The 15,385-nt window shown below is 46.7% G+C and overlaps 1 protein-coding gene across 1 annotated transcript in view; it reads right to left on the reverse strand.

The window, feature by feature from the left end:
- The window catches only part of LOC138262395 (vomeronasal type-2 receptor 26-like), a 50,546-nt gene extending 35,248 nt beyond the window's left edge, over window positions 1–15,298 (reverse strand). Inside the window, exon 1 of the mRNA XM_069212297.1 lies at window positions 15,278–15,298. Coding sequence (XP_069068398.1) covers window positions 15,278–15,298 — 21 coding nt within the window. The remainder of the gene's footprint in view (window positions 1–15,277) is intronic.
- Between the last annotated feature and the right edge of the window lie 87 nt (window positions 15,299–15,385).

The raw sequence follows: 15,385 nt of genomic DNA on the forward strand, positions 1-15,385 counted from the left end.
TCCAATATGCCAATGACAGCCTGTTACCCTGGGTGTCCCATAGGCCAATAATTACCTAGAGTATGATAAGGCCAGCAGCAGACACCCATGCACAAAACATGCGAACAAACACACTGTTCCTCTCTCTCATTCTCACTCCCTTTTTCATTCACTAGTTCTACCCTCACTCTAAGTCACGCTCCCTCTCTCACTCACTCTGACTCATACTCAGTCCCACTCACACACGTGTACTCACACACTCACTGAATTTCACTCACATTCACAAACACTGTTCCACACACTCTTTAACATTCACTGACTCTCACCCACCGCTGATGGTATACAGGGGGATGCTTTGGATTCCTGGTGTACAGGTGCTCTGCTTTAATAATTATGGGTCAGAAGGCCTCTCCATCCTTTGAGACCTGATGCAAATACACCTGCCACACAATTGACAGTTAAGCATGACTTGCTCCCGCGCCCTCTCATGCTCTCCCTTCTCTTGTTCATCTTAACTCACACTCTTTTACTCATTTTATCATGCACCCACTCTCTCTCACTAGTCCTCACTCACTTTCACTCTCATTATCACTCTCACTCTCACTCATAAATACACTCAGCAACACATAACTCCTGTATTCACAGAAAAACAACAGAGAGGTTTATTTTTTATTTACCTTACTTCCTTTGCTGGAAACTCTTCTGTGAAAGCAGGGCAGTAACCCAGCACTGGACACTGGAACCAGCAAGACATGATTCTCAATGAGAAGCCAGAGAGAGCAGCAGGATCAGGAATGAGGGGCAGTCCCACCTGAAGCTCTCTATCAGCTTTTTGATAGGACTGTAAGGACAGCCCTATCTAAAGCTGGTTCAGTGCTTAGGATCCTGCCCTGCTGTGCTCGTTCAATCTTCATTGGCCTATGGGATGCTCTTATGTCTACTGTGGCACTCTAACAGATGTACTATGCTACCTAAGGCATGTCTGCTAAATAAAATGTCTTGCGTCTGAGTGAAGGACTCATAGGGGGTGATTCTGACCCCGGCGGTCAGCTAGGGTCGGCGGGAGCACCGCCAACAGGCTGGCGGTGCCCCGCAGGGCATTCTGACCGCGGCGGTTTGGCCGCGGTCAGAACAGGAAAACCGGCGGTCTCCCGCCGGTTTTCCGCTGCCCTTCGGAATCCTCCATAGCGGCGCAGCTCGCTGCGCCGCCATGGGGATTCAGACACCCCATACCGCCATCCTGTTCCTGGCGGTTCGCCCGCCAGGAACAGGATGGCGGTATGGGGTGTCGTGGGGCCCCTGGGGGCCCCTGCAGTGCCCATGCCAATGGCATGGGCACTGCAGGGGCCCCCGTAAGAGGGCCCCACAAAGAATTTCAGTGTCTCCTTTGCAGACACTGAAATTCGCGACGGGTGCAACTGCACCCGTCGCACATCCTCCACTCCGCCGGCTCCATTCGGAGCCGGCATCCTCATGGAGGGTTGTTTCCCACTGGGCTGGCGGGCGGCCTTTTGGCGGTCGCCCGCCAGCCCAGTGGGAAACCCAGAATCACCGCGGCGGTCTCCTGACCGCAGAGCGGTGTTCTGGAGGGGGGAACGGCCGCCCGCCAGAGTTAGAATCACCCCCATAGTTCAATTACACCCCTCAGGCATGTGTATTCCAGGCATCAAACTACCATTTGCCATGTTTTAAACAGCACTCTGTAGCTAGATCATGGCTCAGCCCTACTCTGCTTCTCTTCCTCCACCTCCTGTCATCAGGAGTCTAGGGAGCTGTCCTTTGCACTGGCAGTGTTCATGCATGCACATAAGCTGTTTTTCATGAGCATTACTAAATTAAAAAAAATAGCAGGGGGCAACAGACAAGGGGCATTGTGTGGCGGCACAACGGTGGTAGGTCTCCATCTTGATGTTCTTGCTTATTAGCTGCCTCTGGTATTGAGGAGGGAGGCAGGAAAACCAAGGAAAGAATGCACAAGTGTGCCAGAGGAATCTGTGAACCTTGTGTGAACCAAAGAGAGCACAAGGTCAAATGATGAACTAGCCATAAGCGAAGTAAGATGAAAGAACTGGAATATGTTGCCGGGTACCTTCCTAGTTCCTATGTGAGTCTTATGAAGGAGTTCTATCCCTATCACCACAGAAGTCCTTCCTGTAACCCCGAAGTGAGGTATTACATAGTTCTCATAGTAGTTTCTATGTCCCCTCTATTCCACGTCAGAATCCTGGATATTGGAATGTACACAGTATAGTCTGTCGCTCTTCCTTCTTAATCCCATCAATTATTTTCTTATCTGCATGTAAAATGGGCTTAGGAGCTACACTTTAAGTTATTCTTAAAGAAATAGGGGGTGATTCTAACTCTGGCGGGCGGCGGAGGCCGCCCCCCAGAGTTCCTTCCTCCAGAACACCGCTCCGCGGTCAGGAGACCGCCGCGGTGATTCTGGGTTTCCCACTGGGCTGGCGGGCGACCGCCAAAAGGCCGCCCGCCAGCCCAGTGGGAAACAACCCTCCATGAGGATGCCGGTTCCGAATGGAGCCGGCGGAGTGGAGGATGTGCGACGGGTGCAGTTGCACCCGTCGCGAATTTCAGTGTCTGCGAAGCAGACACTGAAATTCTTTGTGGGGCCCTCTTACGGGAGCCCCTGCAGTGCCCATGCCATTTGCATGGGCACTGCAGGGGCCCCCAGGGGCCCCACCACACCCCATACCGCCATCCTGTTCCTGGCGGGCGAACCGCCAGGAACAGGATGGCGGTATGGGGTGTCTGAATCCCCATGGCGGCGCAGCGAGCTGCGCCGCCATGGAGGATTCAGAAGGGCAGCGGAAAACCGGCGGGAGACCGCCGGTTTTCCTGTTCTGACTGCGGCCAAACCGCCGCGGTCAGAATACCCTGCGGGGCACCGCCAGCCTGTTGGCGGTGCTCCCGCCGACCCTGGCCCCGGCGGTCAAGGACCGCCGGGGTCAGAATCACCCCCATAGTGTTGATTAAAACATCTAATCGCTAACAGCTGTCACAAAACAAAAAGAGAAAAACAATGTTTTACAGTGTGAATTTATGACATAATCCTATCCAACGCCTGAACATCTGTTAGAAATTGGGTTTCTGGTTGTCAGAGTATGCACCCTATACAAGCAGGCACCACAATCCTAGTCCAGGTCACTCAGAAACACACTAAAAGATAACCTGTGCTCACCCTCTGGTACCCCAGCACAGAGCAGTCAGGCTAATCTAAAGAGGCAATGTGTAAAGTATTTGTGCATCGCAACACACAGTAGCACAATGAAAACACCACAAAAAGCCTCCACACCAGGTTAGACAAAAAGACAATCATTTTATAAATAAATCAAAACCAAAATGACAAAAATCCAATAAGAAGATGTCAATTTATGAATTTCTAAAGAATAAGAAGAATTCTCTTCCTTTGGAGCAATAAGCACCAATGGAGCTTATCTAGACACACTGGCACAGGGCAGGCCAGGGTCAAGAGCCATGCAGGCCTGGTAAACAGAGTCAGAGTACCTTGATCCTGGTCAGAACAGCGAGATGTGGGATGCAGGTGAGCGATGCATTGATCAATGCGTCAAGACTGGATCCACCGTTGAGGTGATGCATTGATTTTCTTCACACAGTGGTGAGGATTTGTCCGTTCCTATAGACCGGGGTTGAGCTGAGAAGTTTCTTGCCCAGAGGAGAGTATGCGTTGTTTCTCCAAGCTGCTGTGGCATCGCTGCTCTGCTCTGAGCATTGTGCTCTCGACGAGGAGTGTTGGTTCTGAGAGTGATGCACTGGTCCTACTCCTGCAACAGGGTTGATACACTGGTTCTACTTCAAGCAGACTGAAGATGCGTTGATTTCTCTGGTGCAAGAATCTGGGTTCATTTCCAGTTAACCAGACACAGGCGCAGTGGTAGAGAATTTGATATCCCTAAGTCACAAGCAAAAGGAAGCAAGCCAGCAAGCCCTTGGAGACCACTTCAGTTGCAAGGCAGAGTCCAGCTCTCCCTCAGCAGGGTCAGAGAGCAGCGGGCAGCAGGGCAGCACAGCAGAAAAACAGTCCTTCCAAGTCAGCAGTCCAACAGAGTAACAGTCCTTGATGCAGCACAGCAGTTCTTCCAACAGAGTCGAGTTGTGGGTCATAAAGTGTCTAATTTGGTGGGGTCAGAGACCCAGTACTTATACCCAGTTGTCCTTTTGAAGTGGCGGTGACTTCAAAGAAGAGTCTTTAAAGTGTGCAGAGGCCCTTTCTCCCCATCCCAGACTGTCAGTAGGGGGTAATCAGCCCTCTGTGTGGGGACAGGCACTGCCTATTCAAGTTTGTCAGCCCCTCCATCCCTTTCTGCCCAGGAAGAGCCATAAGAATGTATATGAGTGCTCAGCCACACCTAACCTCCATGTGTTAGTGACTGTCTAAAGGGGATGCACAAAGTGTAGCTGTCACCTACCTCAGATGTTGATAATTGTCTTGGTCATGGATTTTGTTGGAACAAATTCAGCTGGTGTAGAAACTGCTGTCCATGTGAAACCAACAGTCATCTTTGGAAGACCAATTTATATAAGCTATGTCTAGTTTCTTAGTCCTGCTTATCATCATACATCCTTAAGAGTCAGGTCAACTGTCTGGGCATTCCTTTATAGCTCCCTGAAGACCTTGATTGCTTGCTCCAGTGGCTGGCTTCCATTTTGTCCATTTACAGGTGCCTCTTGCACTGGACCCCAAAAAAAGAATGACATTAAGGGCCCGATTCACAAAGGTAAAGTTAGACCTAAAGTATAACTTAGACCAAAGGTCTAACTTTACTACTTTTTGGGATTCGTAAAGGGACGTTTGAGTAGAATCTGCACTCCTGAGGAGGTTGCACACTTGGGGTGGAATTTCGCAATCAGTGTGGAATCTCTGCCTCAGTGTGGAATCTCCACAATCAGGGCAGATTCTCCACACTCTGGGTTGAAAGTCCTCACCCGCGGCAGACTACAACACTGTGAAATAGCAGTGCAAACATTGATGTATGCCACAACACATATGCCTAGATTCACAGATTATCTAATTGTACAACCAACATAGTACAGATTGTCTCACTTTAAAATTGAAAAAAGCTGTGTAGAGGCACTGGACTGTTACATATGCATATGTGTAGGACATGTAGGTAACAGTACAGTATGACAACATGTTACTAAACATTGGATTACACAATGAGTGAGGGTCAGTCGTTACTTGGAGGTAAAAAAACAAAAGCTGTGGACCAAATGTGATGGGAGTAGGCCCAGTTAACTATAAAGGGAGTGTATTGGAGGGGTAATTGTTGCTTGAAATGTGACAGAGTGATATGAGAAGGAAGAGGAGAACTGAGAGGATCTTCAGACAAAGGATCAACCTCTTTGGGGTGCCCAGCCAAGATGTTACCTGCACCTGTCTGCAGATTCTGTTTTCTCCCTGATGTTATCTTGGGCATGGTTTGTGAGTAGGAGCAGGATATTGACTCTGAGGCATGTCATTCCCACACCATCCCAGCCTTTGTCAAGAACCAAGCAGCTCTACATTTCTTTGCTAAGGAGTCATTCCAGAGGGTGCCCAGTGACTTTGAGGGCATTTCTCAGACAAGCCAGTTTGTTGCTTGGGTCAGTTATGAGGTGCATAAATAGGATTATGCATCTCTGCATAAGAATGCCACATACACGGTCAGGAAGGCAAAGGGTTGCTACGGATTTCTACCTCTTTTCCTGCTTCCTACTTGTGGTAGGTGCAATTCATTATACTCAATGTGGCACTTCAGCCACCTAACCACACTCCACAATGCACATATCTTCAGCAACAGACACCGCTAGCACTCCAGCAACATGCAGGGTGTATGTGATGTTATTGGCTGCTTTACTGATGTGTATGCAGTGTTCCCAGGCAGAACACATGACAGCTACATATTCCACAGATCACTTTTTGTTAGGCAGCTGGAAGCAGAAGAATTTCGAAACGTTGCTTCTGGGCAAGTACTCAAGCAGCATACAAGTCGGATATATGTAAATGTTTGAATATCCACAACCATTACAAATGACTAATTCTCATGACACATACTTGACCACAACAGACACTGCCGGTACCATTTCATACATGATGATACTACAGATGCAAAAGGGACATGTACAGTTGTTTTCTTCTCATTTTCCTCCTCTCGGATGCTGCATATACACTCTCTCCTCATCGCCTCACTCCATTCAGACGAGCAATCACAATACCTCAGCGTAGGTACAGTAGGACACAAATTTATACACAAGCCATCATACAACTCACTTTTGGTCTCCTAAAGTCACAGTTCAGATGTCTTGATGGCACAGGGGTTGCTGCTATACTCTCCTGAAGTTGTGTACAAGATAATAGTAGCCTGTTGTGTTTTGCACAACATTGCAGTCCATCTAGGCTTACACATACCTATGAACCCTCACCAAGGTCTGAATCCAGAGTACTGGGGCATTGTCCCAAACACAGGGCAGAATATGCAGGTGCATGTCCAGGTAGTTTACTTTTTTTCTCTTGAGCCACCAGTTGTGTTATGGCCTTTATGTGGTTTCACAGTCTGTTGACAATTATGATTCATGGACATTTAACACTCTGTCCATAAATCCCATCCTCAGACTACTCTGTGAGCAATACATGATGTATAAAAATATCAGTTGTTGTCAAGAGTCAACAAATAGGCCATGCAGCACATTTCTTGTATATGATAGTAATTAGCATGGGCAAAGTCCCAAAGTATTCCATTGCCCTAGTGGCGTAAATGTCACTGCATGTGCGAGATCGCCCTAAACAGTAGGCATCAGAAAATCTGTCTGCGCAAGTTTCACAATGAGTCATGTCTATGCAAAGAGCCAGTGAGGACTGTCATTGTGTATAAGATGGAAACCTACAGGTATATGTAAAACCAATGAGATTAAACATACGGGTCATCTTTTGAATTTTGGGTAACACATACTAAAAGCAATCATGCCTTACCCATAGCTTATATGTGGCTTGCTTTGTGGCACTCTGTACTTTGTACAATGGCCTTTACTGACATTTGTTACATGGGGTGACAAGCAGTGATGAAAACTTATTAGTCCACTCACTATACATTTTAGGACAACTAATAGTGAAAATTAGTAGCAATACATTTTGTCCCCGCCAGTGGAGATGGCAGAATTTTGGCCACTCCTCATTACGCTTGTAACGTAAAGTTCAGTCCAAATTTCACTAATCGCTGTGTGGTGGAGTTTGTACTTGTGTACGGCTTGCCAACGCTAAGTTGGTAAGTGTGAGCGAGCATTGGTGTTTCAATGCACAATTTTCAGGCACTGGGGTGCATTCTGCAAGATTTTCTCACTGTGAACAGTCACGGGCAGTCGTGACCGTTTCTGGTGAGAAAGCTGTGAGTCGAATACAAAATCTACTCGAGCCGCAGCAGCATCATCTTAATCAGCAGTGCTCTCTGGCACGCCACGTGGTGCCGAGCTCCCTGCACTAAAAAGGAGCGTAACATAATGATTTCCACCCATTCGTGGAATTCTGCAAAATCTTGCAGCGTTTTCATGTAACTCCATGGAATTCCCCGAAGTGAAACTCCGCTAGTTCTGCCCACCTCTAGTCACAATGTAACAAATTACATACTGTTAATTACATTTTGAACTAAATCTCAGTGTTGGAGGTATAGTACTTGTAGCACTGACCTAGTGAGGCTAGGAATGTTTAACTCCTTAGCTGTCTGTCCTTTTCCCCCTCCGGTGCCAAGCCTTTTTTGGCTATTTGAGGCAGTTCACGCTTAGGCCCTCATAACTTTTTGTCCATATAAGCTACACACACCAAATTTACGTCCTTTTTTCCAACATCCTAGGGATTCTAGAGGTACCCAGGGTTTGTAGGTGTCCCTGTAGGAGACCAAGATATTAGCCAAAATACGGCAAAAATTTAGTTTTTTAAAAAACAAAGGGGAAAAAAGGGCTGCAGAAGAAGGCTTGTGGGTTTTTCCCTGAAAATAGCATCAACAAAGGGTTTGTGGTGCAAAAATCACCATCTTCCCAACTTTCAGGAACAGGCTGACTTGAATCAGAAAACCAAATTTTTCAACACAATTTTGGCATTTTACTGGGACATACCCCATTTTTACTATTTTTTGTGCTTTCAGTCTCCTTCCAGTTAGTGACTGAAATGGGTTGTGAAACCAATACTGGATCCCAGAAAGCTAAACAAAATTCTGAATTCACAAAGGGGTCATTTGTGTAATTCCTAAAAGGTTTCCCTTCAGACAATAACAGCTGAAATAGAAAAATATTGAAATTGAGGTGAAAAAACAGCCTTTTTTCTTCACGTTTTACTCTGTAACCTTTTCCTGCAATGTCATATTTTTGAAAGCAATAAACCGTTAAGTCTGCTGGACTCTTCTGGTTGCGGGGATATATAGGGCTTGTAGGTTCATCAAGAACCCTAGATACACAGAGCCAATAAATGCGCTGCACCTTGCAATGGGTTTTCATTCTATATCAGGGATACAGCAATTCATTTGCTGAAATATAAAGAGTGAAAAATAGGTATCAAGAAAACCTTTGTAATTCCAAAATGAACACAAGATAAGGTGTTGAGAAGCAGTGGTTATTTGCACATCTCTGAATTCCGGGGTCCCCATATTAGCATGTGAATTGCAGGGCATTTCTCAAATAGATGTCTTTTTTACACACAGTCTTACATTTGGAGGGAAATAATTTTGAGAAAGACAAGACACTTGTTCTTCTATTCTGTGTTCCCCCAAGTCTCCCATTAAAAATGGTATCTCACTTGCGTGGGTAGGCCTAGTGCCTGTGACAGGAAAAGCAACATGGACACATCACATGTTTACATTGAAATCTGACACGTTTTTTGCAAAGTGCCTAGCTGTGGATTTTGCCCTCTAGCTCAGCCGGCACCTGGGTAACCCTACCAAACCCGTGCATTTTTTAAAACTAGACACCTAGTGGAATCCAGGATGAGATGACTTGTGGGGCTCTCACCAGGTTCTATTACACAGAATCCTTTGCAAACCTGAAAATATGGCCAAAAAACACTTTTTCCTCACATTTTGGTGACAGAATGTTCTGGAATCTGAGAGGAGCCACTAATTTCCTTCCACCAAGCATTTCCCCAAGTCTTCAGATAAAAATGGTACCTCACTTGTGGGGGTAGGACTAGTGCCCGCGACAGGAAATGCCCCAAAACACAATGTGGACACATCACATTTTCCCAAAGAAAACAGAGCTGTTTTTTTGCAGAGTGCCTAGCTGTGAATTTTGGCCTCTACCTCAGCTGGCACCTAGAGAAACCTACCAAACCTGGCATTTTTTAAAACTAGACACCTAGGGGAATTTAAGCTAGGGTGACTTGTGGGGCTCTCACCAGGTTCTGTTATGCAGAATCCTTTGCAAACCTCAGAATGTGGCCAACAAACACTTTTTCCTCACATTTCGGTGACAGAAAGTTCTGGAATCTGAGAGGAGCCACAAATTTCCTTCAACACAGCTTTTCCCCAAGTCTCCCGATAAAAACAGTACCTCTCTTGTATGGGTAGGCCTAGTGTCTGCGACAGGAAATGCTCCAAAACACAACGTAGACACATCTCATTTTTCCCAAAGAAAACAGAGCAATTGTTTGCAAAGTACCTAGCTGTGGATTTTGGCCTCTAGCTTAGCCGGCACCTAGGGAAACCTACCAAACCTGTGCATTTTTTAAAACTAGACACCTAGGGGAATCCAGGATGGGGTGACTTGTGGGGCTCTCACCAGGTTCTGGTACCCTGAATCCTTTGCAAACCTCAAAATTTGGCCAGAAAACACCTTTTCCTCACATTTCAGTGACAGCAAGTCCTGGAATCTGAGAGGAGACACACATTTCTTTCCACCCAGCACTCCCCCAAGTCTCCCGGTAAAAATGATACCTCACTTGTGTAGGTGGGCCAAGTGCCTGTTACAGGGAAGAGCCAAAAACATGTTGAAAATAAAGGGAGACCAAAGTGGGTCCAAAAGGGCAGTTTGCAAAATAATGTTTTTACGCTGACAAGTGGGGCAGAATTTTTATCGGTATAGACGCAACAATGCTGGGTGGTAGGACTTATGTGGATTCCTGCAGATTCCGGAAGGTTCCATCACAAAAATGTGGGAGAAATATGTGATTTCCGCTGATACCCCTTCCAGCCCTGTCCTGGGGGGATGGGGGGAGGCCCTCGGGGAGCGCTAGAGCTTCCCCTGAGGGCTGGTCCCAGGACGTAATGGTTACGTCTGTGGCGCCTCAGCGAGGCAGCCACAGACGTAACCATTACGGCCATGGCTGGGAAGGGGTTAAAAACTTCTTGGGCATTACCTATTGTTTCCCAATGTTGCATAATGATGTGTGGCATGATGCAATAGTAACATAATGGTAAGTATCTGTTTGGTGTTTGTGTTTAGGAATAGAAATATTAAACACATGTACCGTACAGGTACAGAAATAAATAAATATATATATATATATATATATATATATATATATATATATATATATATATATATATATATATAATTGATTTATTGTTTAGAGAAATGCACTTGTATAATCATGACTAGTGAACTAAGGTCCTTAGAACTGTTGTATGCTATGTGGAAAGAATGGGTTAAATGTCCATTGTTGGTATATTAGTATTTGTGTGTTGTAGGTTGTAGCATATATGCTTTTTGTGTGGGTTGTTTGTCATTAATACTAATGCTTGTTGTAAAATAAAGTAAAGGCTAACATTGTGTGACTTGTCTCACTCAAAATGATACATATGTGTACTAAATGAACACACATCCTGGAAAGTGGCATGTATGTAATTTCCAATGTATATGTAGCTGTACTAAATAAGGAGATATGATTAACAGTGTATAGCACAAACAACGCAGTCTTGTTATGCAAAATGTGGCTCTATACCATCTACAGTGGCTGATGTTTCCATGAAACATACGAAACATTTGAATCACATCTTTAGACAGGTTATTTCTAAGGCCTTGTTTGTATGGGTACAACAAACTTAGCAAGTTTTGTGTGTTTCTCTGTGCTACAGATGACAGTTGATATTAAAAGTAAGACTGTTGAGACTGCGCATTAGAGGCTGAGAACTCCACACATAAAAGGATACACCTGGATCCACTGCTAGGTGTGGAGATCTCAATTCTGACGGTGTACTATCACCACTTGTAAAATAACATTGGAAGATTACTATGTAAAAATGCCAGGAACCTCACCTTGCACTAAAGTTGAAGGTTAGGTTGGTATTATACTGATTATAGATTATAGATTATACTGTCCTTAATTGGGAATTAGTTTTTTCTTAAATTAATTTCTTGACATTACAGTGACCTTACATCTACTTTTGGATTCTAACCACATATTATTGGTCAGTCATACCAAGGAACAAGAATGTCAGCACTTGCTTTATGGTGTCTCTATCTTTATTAGAAATTGTACACCATCCACTTGATTGTTTGTTTTCATTTTCAGTGGACTGGGCCGGTCAAGTACCATATGGGCAGGACCAGGGGCAGACCAGGACATCTTTGGCTCATTGGCGTGCATGTTCTCGAGCTACCACAAGTGAGGAGGAGGGGGACCTAGCAACAAGCATTGGTAGTAGGCCCACTTGGACAGAGACATTGCCAACGACATCAACAGCCCAGGTAGAGACTTAGCGGACTGGTTGGGGGGACATTAAGAGGGACACCACCAGCCAGGGGGGTGATGAATGTGGGTCTCCACTGGCCTACAAGAACTAGAAATGGAGAGGGTTCCCCAGAGCAGGCCTCAACACATGTGTGCCTGCCACCGACCCCTCCCTAACATTTGAGGACCCAATTCCATCTGGGCTAACAGCTGCACCCCCTGCTACTTCTCCGCAAACCAAGTGCCTACCAAGAAAGGCTGAGGGAGACATCCGCCTCCAACACTCCACACCCCTTCGACCTCCATGTGTGGTTGCTCCTGTGACTGCATACCAGGGAGTGATTGTGGCAGATGATGATGTCCAGACTGTTTTCTCTTGGGGCTCTGTTTTTTTACTGAGAGTTACAGTCCAGACTTTTGGTCCATACCTTTGGAGAACATCAATGCCTCTGTCACTTCCTTAGATGCAGCCACATTGTCTGTGTTGTCTTAAAAATCCATCTAGATGACTGTTCTTGTGTTTCTTAGTGTGTCTTCTCTTGTTGTTTCCCCTGCAACCACTAAAATTAAAAATCATGTGTGGTGTTGGGTCCGTCATCGGCCAGCCACTTTCAGTCCACAGCTTTGGAGGATGTCAATTTGGTCATGAAAGTGGACAGTGAGGATGCTAGTGATTCTGTCTTCCCAAGTCTGGACACTTGTAGAGAAATTACATGTGGCTTAGGGGGTGGGTATTATTTTTTATGTTGACCATGGACTTTTCTGTTAGGACAATGTTTTGACTATGGACTTCATTTTATTTAAACTTGTACATAGACTAGCTTCCCTTGCACAGGCACAACCCACCCTGCACCCTGTACATAGACTGGCGGCTCTGAGGCTTTCTATTCTGTTGCCCAACCTCCTCCGAGATCCATTGTCCACCTTGTTTGAAGAATTTGTTTGTTCCTTTTTCCTTTTCTATTAGACAGTATTTATTTTTTAAGGAATCATTTAGCAACTAAGATTTTGAGCAAAATATAAAGGGCCTCATTACAACCCTGGTGGTCAAAGACCGCCAGGGCTGTTTTGGGGATTGCACTGGCGGTGCAATCTTGCCTATTACGACCACCATGCCTGTCCTGGTGGTTTTAATCCTCCAGGGCAGCGCTGCTTGCGGCACTGCCCAGGGGATTACAAGTTCCCTTCCTGCCAGCCTGTCCCTGGCAGTAGAGACCGCCATGGAAAGGCTGGCAGGAAGGGGAGTCGTGGAGCCCCTGGGGGCCCCTGCACTGCCCATGTACTTGCCATGGGCAGAGCAGTGACCCTCAGGCACTGTCCCACACTGCTTTTAACTGTCTGCACAGCAGACAGTGAAAAGCGCAACGGGTGCAGCTGTACCCATCGCACGGCCGCAACACCGGCGGCTCCATTAAGAGCCGGCTCCCATGTTGCGGCCAACATCCCCGCTGGGCCGGGGGGCGGAATCTCTGTTTCCACCCGCCGGCCCAGCGGGGATCTCAAAATGGTCACGGCGGGAATGGCATTGGCGGCCGCACGGTGATTAAACCTTGACTGGCGGCGGAGGCCGCCCGCCAAGGTTGTAATGAGGCCCAAAGTATTGTTCCAAACCTTCTCTCTTATATATATTGGATTCAAAGTAGTGAAGTCTACATATGTATGAGTTTTGTTATGCTTTAATCGTAATATACCTAGTAAAAGAGATGGTCCTACAAATCAACATGTAGCACTCACACACATCTGTAGTCATGTATATGTCCTGCACCCATAGTGACCATTTTAACATGATTACATTTTAATAAGTTCAGAATAGAAACATTTATTTGTACAAAATTTTATGTTTATTTACATATCTTTTGAGTATTTACATATTTACAGTGGTCACAGGGGATGTCTCTTGAGCTTTGCAAATGTGGGGTGGTGAGGATCTCTGTGAGTTAGTGCGCATTCTGGGTTGCTGCTGATGGGTTGGTTGGTGTGTGGCTTCTGTCTGTGCAGGTGGAATAGCTTGCTCAGCTGAGGAGCGGGTGCCTGTACAGGTGGGAGATGCCTGTACGGGGGACAAGCTTGTACAAGTGGGGGAGCACCTATAGAGAGGGGAGGGCTCCTGTGCAGAAGAGGATTGTGTGCCTGTATAGGTGGGGGCTGCACCTGTAGTGACGGTGTGGGTGCCTGTACAGGTGTGGGATGCCTGTACTAGGTGGATGCCTGTAGAGGTGAGGGGAAGTGTGCAGGGTGTTTTTTGCCTGTGCAGGTTGTGGCACAGGTGGCTTGGTGGAGTGGGGTACGGATTGGTGTGTTGGATTCACTCCATGTGTTGACCACGAAGGAAGACTTTCAAACATTTTCAACAAGCCAAGGCATAGTGCCTTCCCTATAGAATGATATTTGGTTATGGTGTATCCTTGACATGTCTTGGGAACATTTCACAACATTGTCCAAGATACAGGTTTGCTTGTCAATCATCTGAGGGATTTCCTGTAGTGATTCTGAAATGTGAGACAGAGCAGCCCCTATTACAAAAATATACTTCCTCCAGAACTACAGACAAAGATGGCAGTTTGCTAAAACAGCTTCCGCTGTTCACTTGCCCAGTATCCTAACATCTGTCCTAGAATCCCTCTTCAGCAACATCAGTGTGGCTGATTTAATCACTGGGGAATCCAGAGATACAGAAGTGTGTTTTCCCTGAGTCCAGCAATGAAGGGAGCCTGAGTGAGCAGTCTGGAGCTTGCAGAGCGTGTTAAGCTGTGGCCCCAATTACCGAAACTACCCCGGCAGAGACGCGAGGTGACGGCGGGAGTGATGTGTGACTGAGCCTGCATCAGAAATACTGGTCTGTGTCTGTACTGCAGACTGGACAGAAAGCCAACATTGAAGTGAATGGTGAGAAGCCCTGGCAGTGTTGCGGTGGCGCACGCCCTGGGCGAGGCCTGAAACAGGAGTTGAGGCGGAGGACTGGAGTGAGATTTGCCTCTGGCAAGAACTGGCAGCGGGACAAGTGCAGTGAGGAGCTGCTCCCGATTGCCTTGTAGGAGAGATGGCCCTAGTGGGGAGTGAGGACAAGTGATTGCGGCCACTGAGGCAGCCTGGGGCAGTGAAAAGCAACCTGACAGACAGATTGTGGTGCGGGACAAGGCATTCTTGGACACCTCGCTGGGAAGGACTTGATGTGCCGGGGGCACCTATAATAACATTGCTAATTGGTGGAGTCCTGTGGAGTGATATGGGGCACTGGTGGGCACGTGGGACGAAGAGAACTTAGCAATTCATGAGGCTGGGGTCATCACCATCAACCTAGTAATGGCAACAGTTAAAGCCTGAGTCACACCACTGAATCTAATGCGAGGTATATGAATATGGTGATATGGCCCATATGCTGACCCATGGATATCTGTTGAAACGCTCACACTCCTCCCCCTACCAGCCCACCCTACTACTGAGGGACTGCAGCACCACAACGAACGCCGGTGCTGCAGAGGTTTGATTCCCATGGGGGCATCTTCAGACACCTTGAATTAAAGCCCTTCGCACTTCTATGTTGGCCTCGAAGGGGACATTATTCTAACTGTGGTGCAACAAAGATGCAGAGCGCCTGGCTGCAGCAAACAACCACAAGCCTGTGACCCTCACAACTGGCTCCAAGGCTCGCATAGTGCTTACTGCTTCACCCTGTGAGCTGCCTGCTGGCTGGCCGGTATAACTAGGGAGGCCACAGTGAGAAAACCTACAGTCCGTGGG

This window comes from Pleurodeles waltl, chromosome 10 (genome assembly GCF_031143425.1).
Source record: "Pleurodeles waltl isolate 20211129_DDA chromosome 10, aPleWal1.hap1.20221129, whole genome shotgun sequence".
Classification (NCBI taxonomy): Eukaryota; Metazoa; Chordata; class Amphibia; order Caudata; family Salamandridae; genus Pleurodeles; species Pleurodeles waltl.